Below are 20,882 nucleotides of genomic sequence, written 5' to 3'. Positions count from 1 at the left end.
GCTGACTACTATAGTGTATCTTCAACTGACATAAAGGAGGACATGGAAGTTAAGATTAAGCAATAAACAATCTCTAGCTGAGTGAGTTAGTAGCCACATTTAATGTTCAAAATTACTTCATATCATCTGAGTTATAGCTGGCATTAGTAAACTTGTGAACAAATGACAATGATATTTCAAGTAACATAATCACAAGGGAGTCATAAATAGCATTATAGTTCAAAATCTAAATTATAGCAATTGTGCATGTGTCACTTTCAGGATATAATTATGCTACAATCCCTTGTTAACTATGATGGTACAATATTACTACATATTTACAAGTGCCTATACATTTATAATAATGTTATTTTGCACAATAAAATATTATATAGCCTTGTAACTCAAACATAAAACAAGAGAAATGTAAATGCTTAATGATGGTAACTTCATTATACTACAATCACTCACTAGCCATTATGTTGCTATATTGCACCCTTGCTATGAATGCCTAACAGTACTCAAAATTTATAGACATACATGTATATGTATCAACACATTAAATTTGTTGGTGTATGAATGACCATATTTTATAGAAGAAAAATCATATCCTTCTATAGTTATCATAGCTACAATATCTCTAACTCATGAATTCACTGGTGGATGTTTAAGTTTGAGCTCCCCTATTAGCTAGATAGGCCATTCAGTGAAATAGTCTGTATATTACAGCTAGTCTAATGTGATAATTACCCATACGACATGGGTCATTCTAGATGCAGGCCCATAGGCAATTGTAGCTATAACATATGGCTGGTGTACAGCTGCATGGCTTTATCTACAAGTGCTTCACCATAAGTAGCGGAATTGTCAGCAGGTGATTCATAATTCGAATGCTCTGATATGAGGATGAATAGGATACATGCGATCTCATGGTGGGAGAAAATGACTTTTCTATTTTTCCCAACACCATACACTTGGTCTGGGTAAATGCAGTCTTCACATACCACAAAACCTGGGTCACTGGTGGCTTCTTGGTGGTAGGGGTCAATGTAATCTGCAGATCAGGGATGGTGAATATTTCTTCAAACAAGATATGACTGATGTAGCACTCAGCCTCATGCTGAGCATGTATTCAGCTAATTCCCAATGCATGTCAAACACCCATTGCACACGAATCACTTCCTGATGTTATCTGACACTTACCTACTCAATCTGATGTTTATCTGCTAACCTGATGCTAACCTGATGTAGTCCAATGCAAGTCCAACAAACCAAATGTTTCCCACACATTGGACCCAATATTTTCCCACGCACTTGTCCTCCCTATGTTCTGTCCTGTTGTATCTATCCCCACTAGGTGCACAGTTATCTGTTTTCACATCACTAACACTGTAGACCATGTTATTACATGTCTGCAGTACCACATGTCTTATTACATAGGACATCAGACCTGAAAATTACCGCCACTACTTTTGCCTATAGCACTCCAAAATTCTACATAGATACTATATATTTTGCATACCTCTTACCTATCATTATCTACCTTTCTACCTCTAAGTAGGAGGAGGTCATCAGATATTTGTAGTTCTTCACTGAATTCTGCAATATCATCCTTTCTTTATCTGAAACACTCCGAAAACACTGACAGTAACTCGACATTCACTATCTCTGACATTCATTACATTCCCAACACTAATCTGATGTAACCTGACGAAACCTGCTAACCTGAAAGCCCAAAAACATCAGACCCAATGTTTTTACCTTTGGACTCGTAATTATCCCTTTGGACTTCATTTCCCGCACTTCCAAATATCATCCTTTTCATATAACTGATTATTCTACAGAGTGTTTCAGACAAAGAAAGGATGATATTGCAGAATTCAGTGAAGAACTACAAATATCTGATGACCTCCTCCTACTTAGAGGTAGAAAGGTAGATAATGATAGGTAAGAGGTATGCAAAATATATAGTATCTATGTAGAATTTTGGAGTGCTATAGGCAAAAGTAGTGGCGGTAATTTTCAGGTCTGATGTCCTATGTAATAAGACATGTGGTACTGCAGACATGTAATAACATGGTCTACAGTGTTAGTGATGTGAAAACAGATAACTGTGCACCTAGTGGGGATAGATACAACAGGACAGAACATAGGGAGGACAAGTGCGTGGGAAAATATTGGGTCCAATGTGTGGGAAACATTTGGTTTGTTGGACTTGCATTGGACTACATCAGGTTAGCATCAGGTTAGCAGATAAACATCAGATTGAGTAGGTAAGTGTCAGATAACATCAGGAAGTGATTCGTGTGCAATGGGTGTTTGACATGCATTGGGAATTAGCTGAATACATGCTCAGCATGAGGCTGAGTGCTACATCAGTCATATCTTGTTTGAAGAAATATTCACCATCCCTGATCTGCAGATTACATTGACCCCTACCACCAAGAAGCCACCAGTGACCCAGGTTTTGTGGTATGTGAAGACTGCATTTACCCAGACCAAGTGTATGGTGTTGGGAAAAATAGAAAAGTCATTTTCTCCCACCATGAGATCGCATGTATCCTATTCATCCTCATATCAGAGCATTCGAATTATGAATCACCTGCTGACAATTCCGCTACTTATGGTGAAGCACTTGTAGATAAAGTCATGCAGCTATACACCTTCTTTGCACCAGAGTGGGAGCCAGACAAGCTGTTTGGTCCTGTTCACATGATGGATCACACCTGGATCAATGTCTCTAAAATTGAATATTTCATCTGGATAAAGCCAGACGACAAGCCCATTGACATCAAATCTCCTCATATAGCTTATGGAGTGAGCAAAATTAAGTTTAATGCATCTAAGTTGGCATACTGATATTGTCTTTTTCAGACCATCTTTCTGTATCTTAACATGGACCAGATCAATGATGCCTTGAACATTGGGCTGGACAAAATTAGAGCAGAGATGGCCAATACTTTGAACTCAATGAAACCTGGTGTCAACCACCATCATGTACTTACACCAAGCAGCATTGCATTTGACTGGGCCAGAACGGATCAGCAACACCGCTGAGGCAGTCAGGCTCACATGCGGCGAAGAAGGCTTTGACATTTAGAGGGTCAACTATAGATTTGATGCTCTTGAGTTTCGTAAGGGTGGTTTTGGCTGTGTGCGGGGGGTGTTGGAAGGTGTCACCGAATTGCTTATACAAAGCTGTGGTGAGTGGTGAGGTCTTTCCTCAAACACAGGTGAGCATGGTGTCATATCCCATATATTCACGCTTCTCTTCCGGACTTCAGACCCTTAGATCCGGTCCGGTCCGATGCATAGATCCGCGTCCGATCCGATATCCGATAAGCTTCTTAATTCATTTCCTGTTCATATAACGTTAAACACAGCCTATTCGGTATTTCCTCTTCCCGGTGTCTCGGTTATACTCATTACCGGTATGATTACTGATCCGTTATCCTATGCTTCATTTCCGACTCGCGTTTGATAAGCTTTGCATATGCTTCGTACATAGCCTCGGACCTTTGCTTATTGATCCTTCCGTTATCCTCTTAGTATATAAACCCGTGTATATTTCCTGTAGTACCTCAGTTCGAATATCATCTTAGTTTGTCCTCTTTCTGTCCTCCGGACTTGAGTCTAATCAACTCTTGTCGATCTCTGAGACTTCGGATCGATTCCGATAGTCTATGTCTCCGCCTCTATCTTCGGATAGTCTATACTCTGTTTGTTTCTAGTCCGGATCGGATTAGTCTTATACGCGTTTCCGATATCCGGAAGTCATCCGGATATAACTACGAGACCCGTCCGGACCTTCGGACGCGTTATCGTTAGTCTCTGAAATAAGGGACAGTACTTGGGAAAGGGGCACAGCATACGAGCTGAGGCCAAAGTCCTTCGGATCCGATCCTACGAGAGTATGACCTTAACAATATGTGATTACATGTAATAAGCCTTGCTAGCCCATTAGTCAAACCAAAGAAAAAATGAATATGCACCAACAAAGATAGGTGGACATGGAAAGGACATGGATGGACGGAGCGGAAATCCGAAGCGTGCAGAGCGGATATGAGTGTGGGTACGTGCCAGGTGACATTTGCCTAGACATACTTGTCATCTAAATGCAGAAGGATAGATGGAACTGATATCCTTCGATAACCCTTGATACCTATATAAAAAGACACTCTTTGCAGCCCAGGGAGGTTCCGAGTGTCACACCAAACATCACAGCGACAAGGATATGTCCGACGACAATTTCCCTCCAAGCAACGACGAAATGCATACATCTCTGCCTGTTGAATTCTCACTTGACAGACACGCAGATGAGAATCAGGATATCGACCACACCCAGTGCCGTCAAGGTCAGGCAGAACAACGGGTCGGCCACCCTGGGCATGCATCTCGAAAGGACTACAGGCAGAACAGGTGTGAAGGATCCTGGTAAATGGAGCCAACCACAAGCTTGCTCCAATGCAATCGCAGAAGTGGTAAGTAATTACTATATTTTATACTCAGCTCAGATTAATCATATCCATCAGCCTAACGTGGATTATGATGTTGTCAAATGGCATCAGAAGACTAACTGTTGTGCTCATTCTCCATCACTGACGTACTTGCATTCAGTGTGCTATTTTGGCTTCACTGTCAACCAGCCAAAAACTAAGTGCATTCACACCAGCAATCTCCAGTTAAACAATGATTGTCAAGCGGCTGGGGACTCTGGTGACATGAAAGTTGATACTGATTCAGAGGTCCAACAAACCAGTGTTGGGTACTGCACGAAGGCAGCAAAGAGCATACAGGACAGTGCCATTGTTGCTAAATGGAAGACACTTGGTTTCTTCCCAGATCTTTGGGTCAAACTGCTGAATTATACAAAGGCCTGCTTTAGGTTGCATCTTGCCATTGCAGACCCATTCCCCACACGTGAGGAAGCCCTTAGTGACACTGGTATATGCCTGGAACTAATCACAGAATCAATTGTGGCTTGGGAGCCGCAAAACCGTTGTCTTGAAGCAGGTATTTTTTCCTGGCTGGTCTAATAGTAGCATGCCACTAACAATTTTGTCCATATTTCTATCCCCAGTATGAGTATGACATGGCCACTGTCGTAAGTGTTGTTTTCATTTGAGATTCCCCCATCAATACTCAAGTCCATGCATTGACAGATTTAAAATGATTCCATCAACTTTCACAGTAGGATCAAGCAAATCACGATTAACGTTGTTCCTGTGAAGTACAAGCTGAGTGGCAGCAAGAGTGAGATCAAACAGAAGGCGAACACGTTGTTGAAGAGCTCGAAATTTTTGCATGGAGAATGTGATGAGCATGTGTGCACCATCATGACCTCATAACCTGATACTAATCTTCTAGCAGGATCATACTTCTAACTTTGTGCACAGTGGCCTCTGCTCTGTCTGCCTTCAAGCATTCTATGACGGTGGTTTGAAATTGTTACAACAATTTCCTGAATTTTGTCACACCATCCCTTGCAAAGCCCTTCTCCTTGTCGTGACCATCATAAGCCTATTGAATCAGTATGTATATCGTTGTTTTTTTCATTGACTCGTCATATTTCAGGTTCACAATGTTATTCACATCTACTTGATGTATGGCTACATGAACACCAAGCAAACAGCCTTGGGAGATTCTGAAAAGGTGTACTGGAAACTAACGAGTATGCTCAAGCAGGTCACAGATGACGAATATCATTGCAAGAAGCTCGATGATGAGCTCTGATCTTGGGCTGTGGCTGGCATGTATGTTTTCCTTTATATTTTATACTGGTATTACTGATCATCAAGACAGGACCAGGGTTGTTGTCGATGGCGAACCTGAACTCATCTGCACATTTCCATGCTTGCCTGTGCCTCCACTCCTCTCATTCTGGCGCCTTCTGGTGTCATTCGCATATGTTCAAGCCACATCAACATTCACTGATGTGCGCTGGGCATATGCATTAGGCACTGGCGGCTGTTGGGATTGAGTGGGCCTCTCATTCTCCCTCGTACCCGCATACCTGTGGACCCATACCCACACCCATGGACCCATACCCAAACAACCTGTGGACCCGTACCCATATCTGTATGTAGGGCTGGCCACTGTAACCATGTTTATGAATATGAATTAATCAATTACCGTGATAGCATTATGAGCAAGGCACAGACACTGCTTAACCAACATCAATGTCCTGATAGTGTTAGGTTGGAGACTAGCATGCCAAAGAGAGATAGTATCATGGCCACCGGAAAAATTCATTCAACAGCAACGGCAGAGCCTGCACAATGTCCAGAGGATTAGTGTATCTATATACAATGGTTTTGAGCAGATTGAACTCACCAGGAATAGCAAGAATATCCTGAGCCAGGCGCAAGAGGTTTGGAAATTGAGAGTGGCAGCCTGCCCACCATTGGATGGGGTCACAGGCATCAAAGTCCTCCATGGGCAGCCTATAATACTCCTTGAGCTCATCTCTTGAGGTCATTGGGCACTTCTTGTACCGAGCTGTAAAGTTCACTTTCTGTGGCGATCCAGATGAGGTTTCTGCTGCTGCAGGTTGAGGAGCAATGGCAGGGGAACTTGAAGCTTGCAATAAAAGGTAATTGTCTTGATAATACCAGTGCAACTTGTCCTTTGCATTGTCCAAGTGGCCACGTAGTGTTTGGTCGTCACTGCAGTCGGTTGAAAGACCTTCGTATGAGATTCGGAGGTCAAGAACTGTCAATAAATTAGTAGACTACAGGTACCAGTAGATACAAAAAGAATTCTTACAAGAGGACCATATGTAAAATGGTGATCCATTGAACTTGATATAATAATTACTCAGTTTCCGATGTACTTTGATGAGTGAGTCTTTGAGACAAGGTGGTGTGTTGTTGGGCAACATGTGCAGAGACTCTTGTAGAGACTCCTGCAATCCATGGAAAATGGCCTGAGTGGACGATAGCATCGAACACTTTGTCATTGACATTTGCGTTATTGCTAAATGGAAAGCCTTCAGCCAATCAGAGACTAGTTGGACTGCACTCCAGTCCTTGGGGGTCAACTCGTACTGGCAAAGGTCTCATGTCTTTGCAACAAAGTCATCAATGACTTTGTGGTAATCAAGTGCATGACCTTTTTGGAGAGGGATCTGAGTTAAGAAAGTTAAATATAAAACTAAACATACATATGAAGCATTTGATGAGTCAAAGACCACCTCGTCTTGACATCGAGGATCAGCATTAAAGCTGTCTGTGGTAATGTGTCATCCTGCGACTGCATTGACATTTTGACCTCTTGGAGCCATGCTCGGCGACATTGAGGACTGGAATAAACAGCACAGACTATTTTCTGCAACTGAAAAGGAAGTAACTGGGAGTTTAATTGACTCTGGTGATTAACTTGAACTGACCTTTAAAACTGTGGAGGGGACTTCATAAAGATTGTGATCATTGCTCAATACTTCTTCTGGTTGATCTTCCTGTCCAGCAACATCGTTGTCATGCTCTCAACTAAGTGGAGCAGTTATGCAGTCCTGGCATGCATCATGATTCTTCATTGAACTGCTAGTCTTGATGGTGCCAATGCCTTACAATAACTTGAAATAAACAATGTTAGATGTATGGACACAAATACTAACATGAACACTGTACCATCAAAGCTGAAAGATGGGTTGTATGAGGCATGCACCACAGTTGAGCCCAGCATGCATTAAATGTAACACCTTCCTTCTCACATAATTCTTGCAGTGCCTCACACATGGTGTCATTATTTGAAGCATTGTCAGCCATTATTGCAAGCACCCGACCCTTAAGCCCGAAGAGTTCCAGAGTTTCAAACACTGCCTGGGCCATGTTGTCACCTGAATGCTCACCAATGAGCTCACGAAAGTCGATTAGAAGTTCTTCTGTGTGATGATCAGTTATACCCTACAACGACAGTGCAGATGAGGGACTCGCTGAGTTGCCAGCCATTTGCATCACAATGGCCAAGAATCCGTACATATTGCTGGACGTCCAGCCATCCAGTGAAATACTAACCTTGCAGTCCAATTCAGTGACCATCTTTTTCACATCCTTGACAGTGTCTTCGCCCATCTTCATTACACACCGCTTCATAGATTGACGATGAGGAATGTGAAGTGATTAACATAAGTGAGTGTATTCAAGGAGGCAGCAGAACTCAATCCTGTCGACCTCCTCAAATGGCTGATCACATGTGACCATCCATTCAGCAAGAAGCCGCTCAAATGTACCCTGATCCCAGTTAGCTTCCTGAATATAGGGCATTAGCATTAGATTGAGTGAATGAGTTGAAAATATACTTACAATGGCTCGTTGATTCTGGTGAATGAAAGCATTAACAATATTGCTCGAGGTCTTTTCAAGCTTAAGGAGATATTCAACTGCCTGTGTGGGGTCAAGAGTTTTTGTTCCGGATGCAATTGTGACCTTGTCTTCAGTAGGTGACTCAACACAATCCTTGAGACATAAATATAGATGATACATAGCCGGAAAGTGTGTTTTGATATGACCAATAAGACCTGCCATTTACAAGTCAAGTCAGAAATCGTCAGGAAGCTAAAACAAGATACTTATCATTCAGGCTACTTCGCATTGCCTTTGTGATGGTCAAAGTTTTTCGCTGGCCATGGTAACACTTGTAGTGCTTGTCACCCACATTGCTCTTGCCACCATGAGCATTCTTCAGCACTTCTTCATAAAACAGGTAAATTGGATTGGTCGGTCTACATGGCTGAAAAGACTAGATTTAGTGTTGTCACTAGCCACTGTAATATCTAGAGTGTTAACCTTTGAGTGCTTCATCACAACAGGACTTCAGCCTAATGATGGCTGCACACCATCATTATCATCATCTTCAATTTCCTCAACCCGAGCTTGCTTAGACAGTTGAGACCCATTGGCAGCTGAAGAATTCCAAACAGTAGTCTTGCGCTTAGATTTCGAGCTGGTTTTCTTGTGGAGATGACATGCATCAGGATCAGTGTTGCCACCACAAGGTGGGACAGTCTTCATAGGTAATATCATTACAAGCTGCAGAGCATTAGTAACTATTACAAGTAATTAAGACAAACTCACCTCCACATTGGAGATCTCATGGTCCTGGATGTTGCTGTCTGAGTTTGAGGCTGACGAAGATGACTCAGAGCCAGACTCAGAGCCCTGAGTGAAATCAGCGTCATCAGCATCCGAGGCCTCCTCAACTGGAGGACATGAAAAAGAATTGACATTGTCGATAGGAATAGTTTTCTTTTTGGGGACACGGCGGGGACGGCGGGGATGGTGTGAGGGCTGATTGTTGTCTTCACCTTCAGCTTGGATAAGAGCATTCATGCACTCGACATTTTTTGGTCGTCTTCCATGCCCAAGAACTTCTTGAAAGTCTTGATCCACAGTAGGATTAGAACAGCTTGAGGAGGCCATTGAGTGAAGGTATGTCGTCCAAAAGTAGGGAAACACAAGTAGCAGGTGGGGGAAGAGAGCAGTGCCAGGGCCTAGCACTAGAGTCTTGCATGAATACAATGGCCCAGGGTGAGCACCCCCCGGATCTAGTACGAGAATCAGGAGGGTGTTCTGGACAACATAATGAACATTAGAACTTGATAGATCATAGATTGTGAGAGAAAACATACCAGCAAGTTGATGATTTGCATCCTATTGAAGTATTGGCTACCAGTGAAGAAGCTAAATGACAGAATGGTCAGCATCTTGAACATCGAAAGAAGGCATGCGGCTGCCATGGTACCAAAAGCTACCAAGTTGGGCGTTTATTTATCATTTATTTATCATTTTAGGCTATGGTACACAGCTTAATACACTCATTACTACTTGCCAGGCCTTAAAAAGATTTGAGGCTTGGTTGCCAATGCTTGCGACTCTTGATTCTTTCTTTCCTGCTCTCAGACTCTGCTTAGTCAGTGCTTACAGGGTTTATTTTTGCTTTTAAAGTCCACAATATTGTCATTAAGCATTCAAGGCCCAGCTTGAAAGCTCAGGCTGTGGCTCTTTTCATGTCTCACACTTGATGTCATGTATTGACAGTATTGTGCACTCAATGTTGTGTATCATGTAGTTTATTAAAGTGGCATTTGGAGTGTCATAATTCTTAGCATTGGAGTCTGACATGGAATGAACATTGAATACTAGTATTCCCTTTTTCTCCCTGTAATACTCAAAGTTGATTCCAATGGAGAGCTACCAGTCTTTTGCATTGTTTGTACATTAGGCTACTGCATTCAGTGTGGTTTGTTCTTAGCAGGCCAGGTTAATGAGCTCTTATATGCACTCAATGGTAATGGCAGACTTGGAAGATAGTTGTACACCATCATGTTCAAATTAGGCTTGGGGAGCTGCCCTGAGCATACAGCTAACAGCAATCAATGCCCAACTGTGCTTGATGACAACCTAGTTTATGCTTTGGATCCATAAACATCAAAGTTGAGGGGGACTATATCAAAAACAATTATCTCTCAATGTAGTCAGACTGTTCACAGCCTAGTCTCATGAGTCAGAAACAGAAACTTGAAGGGATCATACTTCTCTTTTGTGAGTCTGACACACATGAATGCTGGGACTGTAGCATAGCACCATCAACTTATTTCAATTGTGCATGATCACAGGTGAGAAAATGATAGCAAAAACCAGATTTAGCTTAGTCAGCAACGCCTCCGAAATCGATTATGTAATCATGCCTGGTGTGCGATAACAACGCAGTTCCAACCGTCAAGGTATAACACACCAAAGTATGTATATCGTACATTCTCCTTTCGTATTACCATTGCAAACATGACAAGGCGTAACAGCGAGCCGTGCGTATCGTATGAAGAAAAATTGGGAGAAAAGCGTCAACATGCTTTTTATGGCACAGCCGGTATTGCGAGCAAGAGAATATATGCAGAGTCAATAGGTGCGGGTCGAATGTAATAAAAGTCTAAAAGTTCTATCCTGAATGGACGTGCATCTAGAGCCGGAAAGGGTATCACCCAAGGAGACCCTCGCCGTCAGAGAAGGCTGCCGAGCTGTATCCGCTGCCACCGATCTCGTTGTATCGTGCAATGCGAAGACGCTGGCTTGGAGGGATAATCTTATCTTCAAGACCATGTGGAGCTCCACCGTGAAGAACGCCAACGCGCTTCATTGCAAGGAGCTGCACAAGGTATTAGTCAAGATATGATCGCGCGACAGCTAAAATATGCCTCACGTTGTGTGCGGCGTTACTGTGGTCATAAACGCCTCCAAAGAATGCTGTGGTAGCGTCTCGGCCGATGTGCTTCGTCAACAAGTGACGGCCTCCTGGGTGATCGTCAAGGAAGTCTGAAACATCATGAATGAAGCCAGCAACGCAGATGACCGGACGACTCTTGGCTTGTTCAAGGTCTACGCGGAATGTATTAGAAGATACACCTGGCATACGCGGAAAGGTACGTACAGCTCTCCCAGGAAATGACGGGCAAGTCACTGTTATCAGTAGGCCATGACAGGGTTTCCTGGGTCTCGCGAAGACGCTTCAGTTGCATGGTAAGCTGACCCTTGCGGACCTCGTTGTCAGGAAAGGACTAGTAGATCTGGATGAATCAAGTATCCTAGCGTATCTGCAACAGACGCACCTTCAAATGGCTTGCGAGGCCAAGCTTCTGGCACGACCAAATGAACCACTTTGTAGGGTCATATTGGTACCACTTGATGGCGTTACGGTAGTCCATGGGGAACTGGTGGTGGAAGTTGTGGTATCCTTCACCGATTGTGACGAGGGCAGTTACGAGGTGATCGCGAGGGCTGTGTTTGTCGTCGAATGGTGTTTCACCCAACCAATGAGCGAGCGAATTCACGCAAAACGTGGACTATATGCGCGAGGTCAACGGTGTACCGGAATAAAAGGCAACAACAAACACACATGGTGAACGAAGCAAAGACGCAGAAGACCGGCGTAGATGTAGCCACCCTGCCAGTCGTCCCAGCAAAGTCCAGCCACAACAGTGGGGAAGAGGAAGCCCATGATCACGACCAGGCTCAGGTAGTATTTGTGCTGCCATCTCACAATCTCGTTCTTCGTCAAGTCGCTAACATCAGCAACGCCAGGTTTGCGACGGGGCTTGACAACCATCCATCCAATGTGTGACCAAAGAAGACCACGGTGTGCGTTGTATGGGTCAAGGTCGGTGTCGGTGTAACGATGGTGAGCGCGGTGTCCTCGTGACCACCATTTGATAGAGCCTTCAACCGCGCCTGCGCCGACGAATGCAAGAACATACTGAAGAGGCTTTGACGCGTTGTAAGAACGGTGTGCCCATAGCCGGTGGTAACCAGCAGTGATGCCTGGAAGCACGATGAGACAACAGGCTTTCAAAGGTAAATGGCAAAGCTTACCGAGGCCGGTCATGTAGTAGTATACGACTGACCAAACGGCGGTCTTCCATTGAAGGGGAGTGTAGTACGCGCCGACGAGACCGATGACAGGCGTGCCGGCGAGAATTGCAACGTGTAACCAGTTTAACTCTGTGTAAAAGTTGTCCCAACTGAGTGGGGGAAGAGACTTTTGATGTTTGAGAGTGTAGGACACGTAGTTATCTGGAATATTAACGTCCGCAGGGACGTGCTCGGGATCGTCAATAAACTTCTTTGAGGGTTGTGAGGTAGTGTCTGCATTAAGCTTCGGAGTAATAGGGGGAGTGAGAGTCTCCATCGACGAAGGCGTCGAGCGAACTGGAGGGACGGTCGACATGAAAGAAGGTGGTCAAGAAGAAAAAGTCCAAGTGACGAAAGAGCATTTATTTGGCACCAAATTCTTTGGGGTTGGAGATAAATTAATTTCGTAACGCAAGCGCAGCGCTAAAATATAAATTGCCGACACGAATGAACCTGAAATGTATATCATTTTGCCCCAATTTCTTGTGTAGTGTCATGCAAGAAAACAGCAGAAGACGGAAAGCCGAGTCGTCAGAGTGACGAGTACTTTTTAAAATCCCATCACTCCAAGCGCCAACTCGTTGGGGAGGGTGAGCCTAAACTAAGTTTCTCACCCCAATTATGGACCAAAAATGGAGTTTTCGTGTAAAAGTGAAGGACCACAGCGTTGAAAAAGGCTTGGCTTTTCTCATGACGGAGTGGACGGGAGCCTGGAGGACATTTAAACCATCGCGTTTAAGCTTCTAGCTTTGCTTCCGTGCGCACTGCCTCTTTTTTTATTTTGGACTTGTGCACCATGTGTATTTATTCTCGGGCCTGCTCTCACCAAACGATTGTGTAGCTCATAATGATCAAGCGTGGTGTATAATACCGGTGTGCACTTGGTGCGTCGCAGTGTGGTGCTAGCCCGCAGTAAGTCGGAATACCAGTAATCGTCGGGGTTTCGCCTGTGAGATAGTGGAGTAAGCCTTGATTCCGAGGTAAGCGAGTGAAAGACCGTCAGATTTTTAGGTCCACATGCCTATGAACGAGTACATTCGCGAGGACTAACGGTATTAGAGCATCACGAGTACTGTTTTAAAAGCACACCGGCGAGCAAGCGACATGCCTAGCTATGGCTTGCTGCACACGGATTCCATAAACTTTAATTAGAACTCATGTCAGACATTATCGCATGCGGGTATTTGACTTTCCTAATCATCATATGTCCTTGCACATGACATGACGAGATAAGCATGTGACTCGCTAACTGGCCAACGATCGCATCGACAGGAATGGAAACACAATTAAGCTGAAAGCAGGCCAGGGAGGGGCTCAAATGTTTTGCCTTGTATTGACGAACATTCGATGGCTACCCAGCAAGTCTCCTGCGCTATCGTCCCCGATCGAGTCGAAATCGAGGGCGGGTCACCGGCTGCCGCAACGTCATTGGTGTGACCACGACCAGTGGCGAACGTTCCAATGTCAAGGGCCTATGTAAGACAGGGGTGGGAGGACTTCTGCACCGGTCTGCTGACAAACATAATCATGATCGTGTTGCTGCCAAGTTGTGAAAAAGAAGTAGGTCGATTGTACGCTGTTGCCCTCCGAGGGCCAAACATAAGTTCTACTAGAGCGGCGGACGAACCGTTTTTGAAAGAACTTGAACGGAGGACTGTAGCCGTTGAAGTGCAGCGATGTTCCCGGCGAGCACGGCAGCTGACATTGTTCGCACTAGGCATCGAGGTCAAGCGTTGGAGTAACGGGTGTCGAAGTCCAATCGGAACCGACACTTGGATACAAGTTTTGATGTTGTACCCATGCTATCGGCGGAGAGCGATAATTCGGCAGATACCTTGACATAATCGCGGAATTCAAGACAAGAATTATTTTATGCCGCTGCTCCTTAAACGACCTGAATAATTTTGCCTCATCACACGGCCGTCAATGGGTGAGTAATACCTCGTAAGGCGCTGAAGATGAAAACGGAAATACATGTGGACCGAGGCACTGAGCTAGGAAGTAAGAAGTACTCTCTTTGATGGCAGTCATACTCTGACAGGAACAGCTTGCGATCAAGTCACAAGACGAGTCCGGATCCAACTATACCTTTTAGTCTCTTACCGTCACCCCACCTCACATCTCAACCGCCACTTTCCATTATCATGCCTTCCTCAAAACGACACAGAGTATCAGAAGACGATCCTCTCACTCTAGCAATCGCACCTCCCCCTACAGAATCTCCTGCAGAACGCGAGGAACGACTTGCTGCGGAACAAGAAGCAAAGCGTGTCTCTGACGCAATCGACGACGAACTCAACAAACAACGTATCTCAGAGAAGAAAGGTCCAAAGGCAATCAAAATACTCCTCCTAGGTGCGCTCATACTACCCTTCAACAACTTTGTCCCATTAACAATCCCCCACCAGGTCAGAGCGAATCAGGCCAGTCACATACAGCTTTCTCTACCCCTCCAGTCAGCTCACCCCATAGCTTCCAGGCAAATCGACAACTCTGAAAAGTAAGCCCCATTTCTATTTATGGTCAGACTACAATTTAACTTCATTTGGATACATTACAGACTTCCAACTCATGAACTCTCCAAAGGTTACGACGCATTAATCTCCGACGATCTCTTCACTCATCCTCATATCCCATCTAGGCATTTCGCTCAGAACGTGCATCATGGAGAGCAGTCATCCAACTCAATGTCGTTCAATCTATCCACGCAATCTTGGACCTAATGTCCAAAGCACATTCCTCAGCCCACCCTTCCACCTCCTTGACTAACTTGACAAATCTACCCAATCCACCCCTCAAGGAATACCCTCCACTCAACCCAGAACATTTGAAGCTCAAGATGCGCTTAGCTCCCTTACTACAAGTCGAGGTCGCCCTCATAAAGAAGCTTCTCCCCAATGGCCATGCCCAGCTCTCCAAATTAGCTAATCCCGCGCAATCCCTTCCTATTCAGCAAGAGATCAGCGTCAACTCTTCCGCAGGCTGGAAGAACACCTTCAGTCGCCTCATGGGCCGAAACAGCTGCGACAGTGCAGATCTAATCGACTGGTCAGACCCAGACGACCCTGGCGTCGTTTTAAACGCTTGCGCAGAAGACATGAAACGCCTCTGGACAGATCCTATCATCCGAAAATTGATGGACATCGAGAAAATGAGACCGGAAGAGATGGCTGGCTTGTACGTTTTCCAATAATGGTATCCTATCTCGCTCTCATCTCTTGACAGCTTCCTTGATGCACTGGATCGCGTGACTTCCCCCCGATACGTGCCCACTGACGGTAAGATTCTCGATAGCTTGTAATTCACGCTCATTTGAAATGCAGACGATGTTCTCCGCGCGCGGCTAAAGACTCTCGGAGTGTCGGAACATCGATTCACTATGAAAACAGGTTTGCGCCGCAACATCATTTCTACCGCATCTTGATTGATTATTAACTAGGTTCCATGGGATCACCAATGAGCCATGATTGGCGCGTGTTCGATGTTGGCGGCCAGAGATCACTGGTGAGTACTAGTGTGTAAACGAGGTCTTGACTCACCTGCCTTTTTGGTAGAGAGCCGCGTGGGTTCCATACTTTGATGATATGAATGCCATCATTTTCCTGGCACCCATAAGCTGCTTTGACCAGGTTCTCCAAGAAGACCCTTCCGTAAATAGATTGGTACGCCTTATCTCCTCCCCCTGACTTTGACTCATTCTTTGTGGCAGGCCGATTCTTTCCTTCTTTGGAAAGCTATCGTGTCCAATCCCCTGCTGAAGAAGACGGAGCTCATCCTCTTTCTAAATAAATGCGATATCCTGCGCGCCAAGCTCGCATCAGGCATCCGCTTGGCTGATTACATCGTCAGCTACGGGAGTCGGCCGAATGACTTTGAAAGTGCTAGTCAATGCAAGTCATGCCCTCTGCTGTCAACTCTCTCTCTGACGTGTCGTCTTATCAGACCTGAAGAAGAAATTCGCTGGCTTGCTAAAAGAGCATTCTCCCGAGCGACTATACTATTTCCATCTTACATCAGTGACTGTAAGATCATCTCTCGTGATCATCTATCACTCTTGGTAACCGAGCTTAATTTACAGGACACGAAATCGACGACATACATCCTCGAGAACGGTATGTACTTGTCTTTGCTTCGATCTTCCATACTGACTTGATCCCAGTGCAAGATGTTCTCGTTCGCGATAACCTGAGGAGAAGCGCGCTTGTAACCTGATATCGTGCATCCAAGACCTGAGATACCTGCATGGAACCCCCGCGACCTCCCGCACCCCGACTTACCTATGCCTGTGACTATGTTGTATCATCAGCCGTTGTCATCGGTTTTATTGTTGCGAATGCACTATATACCTCAGGGACACTTTAGATGTGCCCCTTCTACCCGCTCCTCTGCGCAGCCTGTAGCTCTCTTTCTTCTGGGGTCATGGTGCAGGGTATATTAGTGCAGGACGCTGTACACCCACTCAGTCGCTTGTTATACATACATAAAGCTGTTCGTAAGCATTTATCGTCCCGTAGCATCTGCTACGGGCGCTTGGTGCGAAATGGACTGATAGTTACTACGAATAATCAATATAATTGGTGGGATTTACTCATGGCTGCAGTACGAAAGATTCCTGGACACTATCAAACAAGTTTTTTTTCCGGCGCCCATCAAACTTCCTGGGATCACAACCATATGATGATGATCATGGCGTGGATTCTCTGATGACTTAAGTGCACGAACTCCTTGATTATCGGCTCCAGCTACATGCATGCAAGGTCAAGATTGTTTATCCGGAGCGGCCGAAATCATGTCGAGGGTACTCGGAGAGTCACACGCATTGGCAGCATGTTAGTCGTGTTACACGGTTGTTTGCTGCCAAACAAAGCTGTGTCACAATCCGTGTCGAAATGCAATCCCACAAGTTCACCTTCTCGTACGTACTTGAACAAAGGAAGACGGTGCTAGCTGTCGTCATATCACCTTCAACATGAAGAAGGTCCTCAGTCTCCTCCCGCTCGCCCTCATCGCACCAGCGATCCTCGCAGCCCCAGCCGAGAACACCCAAGTCGTTCTTGGAGGGACTACTACTAGCCCTGTTCAGAACGGCCTCTTCCACCTACCAGACACCGAAAGAGTGCATGAATGGTATGAAGACGGAAAGCAATTCATCAAACAACACGGGTTAACCTGTAAGTCGATCCGGTTCCCGCTAAAACCAAAACTGAAACTGAAACAACCCATCGCAGACGAGCTGGTTCAACACCCTCATTTTGGCGACTATAAGCTCAGGGTCACGGAGCCTAAGCTATGTGACCCTTCGGTGAAGCAGTACTCCGGTTACCTCGATATCACCGACGACAAACATTTGTTCTTTTGGTTAGTTTTCAATTGATGCCATCTTTTTCTTTTTGTTGTTCGGTCATAATCTTATTCTTTTTTTTCAAGGTTCTTTGAGTCACGCACCTCTCCGGAAGATGCGCCCCTTGTGATGTGGCTTAATGGCGGCCCAGGATGTAGCTCGTCCACTGGTCTCTTGTTCGAGCTCGGTCCGTGTAACATCGCAGACGAAGGCGCCAACACGACGTTTAACCCCCACAGCTGGAATACCCACGCTAACGTGATCTTCCTCGACCAGCCTATCAACGTCGGGTATTCGTACTCTGAAGACGGGAGCACCGTCGACTCGAGCCCGGTGGCTGGAAAGGACGTTTATGCATTCATGGAACTCTTCCTCGGCCGCTTCCCCGAATACTCTACTCAGCCTTTCCATCTCGCTGCAGAGAGCTATGGAGGCACCTATGTTCCGCACATCGCGAACGTCATCTACACCGAGAACCAACTCCTTCCTCTTTCGCCCAATGCTGGACTTGTCAAGATCAACCTCGCGTCTGTCATGATGGGCAACGGGATGACAGACAACTACGTCCAAATGGCGTCGATACCCGATTATCTCTGCGAAGGACCGTACCCGATCTATGATGACCCCAATGGTGCGCAATGCGCTGCTTTGAGGAGCAAAGTCCCGACTTGCCAGAGGCTGATCAAGTCTTGTCGTGATTTCAACTCCCGTTTGACTTGTGTACCTGCTGCGCTGTATTGCAACTCTCAGCTCTACGCTCCCATCCAACGTATGTGCTGCTGCTGTTACGAGATCTGAATCATACCTGAACCTCGCCCTTTAGAATCCGGTCTCAACCCTTACGATGCGCGTATCAAATGCGATCGTGAGAAAGACGGGCCTCTGTGCTACCGCCAGATGGGCTGGATCGAGACTTTCATGAACGATCCCGAGGTGAAAGCTGCACTTGGTGTGAACCCGCAACGCAAGTTCGAGTCCTGCAACATGGCCGTCAACCAGGCGTTCATGCTCCAGGGCGATTCGATGCGGAACACGCCCCTGTTGTTGACGGATATGATCAATGATGGCGTCAGGCTCTTGATCTATGCTGGTAATGCGGGTGAGTAGACCTTCTATCTACCGTGGCTGCGGATTTCTGATGCCGTTCTCAGATATGATGTGCAATTACATGGTGCATATGTCATCATTCAGGTTTGTGTGGCGTAAGCTCACGTATGATTTCAGGGTAACGAACGGTGGGTCGAACAACTCGATACTGTCTTTTTGGAGGAGTTCTCTACGGCTCCGACTGAGCAGTGGGTAACGCTGCGTTCTGGAAAGGTCGCTGGTACTGTCCGGTCTGCCGGTGGCGCTGGTTCTGGCGCTGGAAACGTCACTTTTGTGACTGTTTACGAATCTGGGTTAGAAACCTGTATCTTATTTTTGTGTTCTCGATAATTAACCGCTTATCTTTTCAGGCACATGGTTCCTTACGACCAACCTGAGGCTGCCTTGGTGAGTGATATATTTCGAGTGTCGAGGTTCGTTCGCTTATAGTATACATAGGACATGATGGTCAGGTGGATCATGGACATCCCGCTGACGCTCGATATCACGGAGGCAACACCCCTCGTGCCCTTTGGAGGGATATAATCGAACGTTCATTTCAGACAACCTGTATTATTATATAATGGCCTTACTTATCGCACTTGACACTAGAGCTTGATTGGACCATAGGAGGCAAACCGCCGTATAACGTGTAATGCCTAGGAATGTTCGTCTAGAACGTTGTTCCAATTGGTTTAACCCACTCCTCGTGTTTCAGTCGTGAGAATCCACTGTCTTCAACGCTCGGATCGCCCTCCAATTCGCTACGCCCAAGTCTAAATACAAGGTTGGTTACATGTTCACAGACCAAATTTAGCAGTGATCTGTGCTAGCTGTGCAACACCCACTGATTGCTGTGGGCGTCTTCGAAGTCAATATATATCTTTTGGACACGACAGTGCCGCAACAGCTCCGCTCCTTGCCCCATCGCTCGCCTTGTCATGTTAACTCAATCACAAAATGTGGCTCTCTCGCCGCTCGACTTCTCCAACTACCAAAATGCTCTCCTCGGCGTTCTGTGGAACGAGCTCATGGAGGGCGCAGTAGAGCCCATGCAAGCGCCTGTACCATACCTGATCAATTTCGCAGAAGACTGCTTGCTATGCGCCATCGTGATGTTGAGGGACAAGTACGAGGTGCCAGTATCGGGCGATTTCACCATTCCTTTAGAGGAAGAAGAATTCTCCAGTGGAGGGGAACCGATCGGCCTCGTGTATGTCACCGCTGCCCCTACGCAGAGCGCAGCACAAGAAGCAAATGTGGGGATCATCATCTCTGCAAGCCATCGACGCAAGGGGTATGCTTGCGAAGCCGTGGAGCTTGCGTTGAAATGGGCGTTTGAAGACCTCAAGTTCCACCGTATCCAAGCGGCGCTCATGGATGACGCCCAGAAAGACCGCGCGATGCGTCTTTTTGTGGGACAGGGATTTAGACACGAAGGCACCCGACGGCGGTCGGTGTTGAAGCCTGAGAGAAGGGGCGTGGTTGGCGTGTGGAAAGACGTCACGTACCTCGCGATGCTTGATACGGAGTGGGCGCTTAGGAATATGTTGAAGCACAAGGGCCCGGTGCCGACGTTATGGGATGAGATGTTCGCGCGACACGCGACGGAGAGAGAGGAGATGGTGAAATGGGATGAGAAGCATAATAGGGTCAGGAAGGTGTCGAGCACGGAAACTCTGCGCGATGGGAACGCTCCGCGCCTACCTGATTGCACGATCATTGACCCGTGGGTTTCCGATATGTCGTCTTCCTCATCCTCATGCGATTCCTCCACTTATGGTTCGGTGCCGCCTTCGCCCAACACCAGCGCTGTGGATATCTCCAAGGCTATGCGAGGATATCTTGATTTCGGGGAGAGCCGTCCGAGATGGAGCCCGTTGCAGGAGGTGGATGATGCCTCGCGACGGTCTTCGCCTTCGCCTTATAACTTTTCCATCCCTTCGACACCGATCCATGATCCGCCTCGTTCGCCTTCGGTTCCTTTGAGCGTCTTTGAGTTTGAATCTGAGGATGAGAGTGATGGAGCACCTTCACAGTGGGGGCCGGCGCTACGCAGAATCCCTCCCCCAGAC

At 46.1% G+C, this 20,882-nt stretch overlaps 8 protein-coding genes across 8 annotated transcripts; 4 read left to right on the top strand and 4 right to left on the bottom strand.

Annotated features, from left to right (window-relative positions):
* Positions 1-4,213: 4,213 nt before the first annotated feature.
* On the top strand, positions 4,214-5,959 carry HD556DRAFT_1307588 (uncharacterized protein; the record flags this gene model as incomplete). The annotated part of the gene is made up of 10 exons (XM_041300036.1): positions 4,214-4,398; positions 4,456-4,460; positions 4,597-4,829; positions 4,948-4,992; positions 5,060-5,083; positions 5,181-5,303; positions 5,350-5,514; positions 5,554-5,631; positions 5,672-5,732; positions 5,778-5,959. The coding sequence occupies 10 exons, from the start codon at positions 4,214-4,216 to the stop codon at positions 5,957-5,959; spliced, it is 1,101 nt and encodes a 366-aa protein (XP_041161311.1).
* Positions 5,960-6,709: 750 nt separating this feature from the next.
* HD556DRAFT_1235690 (uncharacterized protein) lies at positions 6,710-7,024 on the bottom strand (the record flags this gene model as incomplete). Its single annotated transcript, XM_041297767.1, has 1 exon — positions 6,710-7,024. A coding segment is annotated over one exon (315 nt), but the record flags the coding sequence as incomplete, so codon positions are not given.
* A 565-nt stretch (positions 7,025-7,589) lies between these two features.
* On the bottom strand, positions 7,590-7,862 carry HD556DRAFT_1235719 (uncharacterized protein; the record flags this gene model as incomplete). The annotated part of the gene is made up of 1 exon (XM_041297770.1): positions 7,590-7,862. A coding segment is annotated over one exon (273 nt), but the record flags the coding sequence as incomplete, so codon positions are not given.
* A 276-nt stretch (positions 7,863-8,138) lies between these two features.
* Positions 8,139-8,628, bottom strand: HD556DRAFT_1188586 (uncharacterized protein; the record flags this gene model as incomplete). The annotated part of the gene is made up of 3 exons (XM_041296122.1): positions 8,139-8,228; positions 8,319-8,497; positions 8,565-8,628. Coding segments are annotated over 3 exons (333 nt in total), but the record flags the coding sequence as incomplete, so codon positions are not given.
* A 1,964-nt stretch (positions 8,629-10,592) lies between these two features.
* Positions 10,593-12,744, bottom strand: HD556DRAFT_1365404 (uncharacterized protein). Its single transcript, XM_041302765.1, has 6 exons — positions 12,342-12,744; positions 11,869-12,290; positions 11,582-11,815; positions 11,404-11,530; positions 11,176-11,351; positions 10,593-11,121 (listed from the first exon to the last, which is right to left on the bottom strand). Exons 1-6 carry the CDS (start codon positions 12,694-12,696, stop codon positions 10,954-10,956), a joined length of 1,482 nt encoding a protein of 493 aa, XP_041161307.1. The 5' UTR covers positions 12,697-12,744; the 3' UTR covers positions 10,593-10,953.
* Positions 12,745-14,524: 1,780 nt separating this feature from the next.
* HD556DRAFT_1235563 (guanine nucleotide binding protein, alpha subunit) lies at positions 14,525-16,592 on the top strand (the record flags this gene model as incomplete). Its single annotated transcript, XM_041297756.1, has 12 exons — positions 14,525-14,735; positions 14,860-14,880; positions 14,941-14,966; positions 15,022-15,557; positions 15,606-15,658; positions 15,704-15,769; positions 15,820-15,884; positions 15,935-16,042; positions 16,090-16,264; positions 16,323-16,402; positions 16,459-16,492; positions 16,540-16,592. The coding sequence occupies 12 exons, from the start codon at positions 14,525-14,527 to the stop codon at positions 16,590-16,592; spliced, it is 1,428 nt and encodes a 475-aa protein (XP_041161306.1).
* Positions 16,593-17,349: 757 nt separating this feature from the next.
* Positions 17,350-19,353, top strand: HD556DRAFT_1235577 (Alpha/Beta hydrolase protein; the record flags this gene model as incomplete). Its single annotated transcript, XM_041297758.1, has 8 exons — positions 17,350-17,551; positions 17,609-17,738; positions 17,808-18,490; positions 18,545-18,820; positions 18,873-18,892; positions 18,946-19,121; positions 19,179-19,215; positions 19,267-19,353. The coding sequence occupies 8 exons, from the start codon at positions 17,350-17,352 to the stop codon at positions 19,351-19,353; spliced, it is 1,611 nt and encodes a 536-aa protein (XP_041161305.1).
* Positions 19,354-19,748: 395 nt separating this feature from the next.
* Positions 19,749-20,492, top strand: HD556DRAFT_1204010 (uncharacterized protein; the record flags this gene model as incomplete). Its single annotated transcript, XM_041296430.1, has 1 exon — positions 19,749-20,492. A coding segment is annotated over one exon (744 nt), but the record flags the coding sequence as incomplete, so codon positions are not given.
* Positions 20,493-20,882: the final 390 nt, after the last annotated feature.

The sequence above is a fragment of the Suillus plorans genome, assembly GCF_016647745.1.
Source record: "Suillus plorans strain S12 chromosome Unknown HD556scaffold_22, whole genome shotgun sequence".
Lineage (NCBI taxonomy): Eukaryota > Fungi > Basidiomycota > Agaricomycetes > Boletales > Suillaceae > Suillus > Suillus plorans.
The sequence above is the reverse complement of the archived record's forward strand: the minus strand, read 5'-3'. Positions and strand labels throughout refer to the sequence as shown.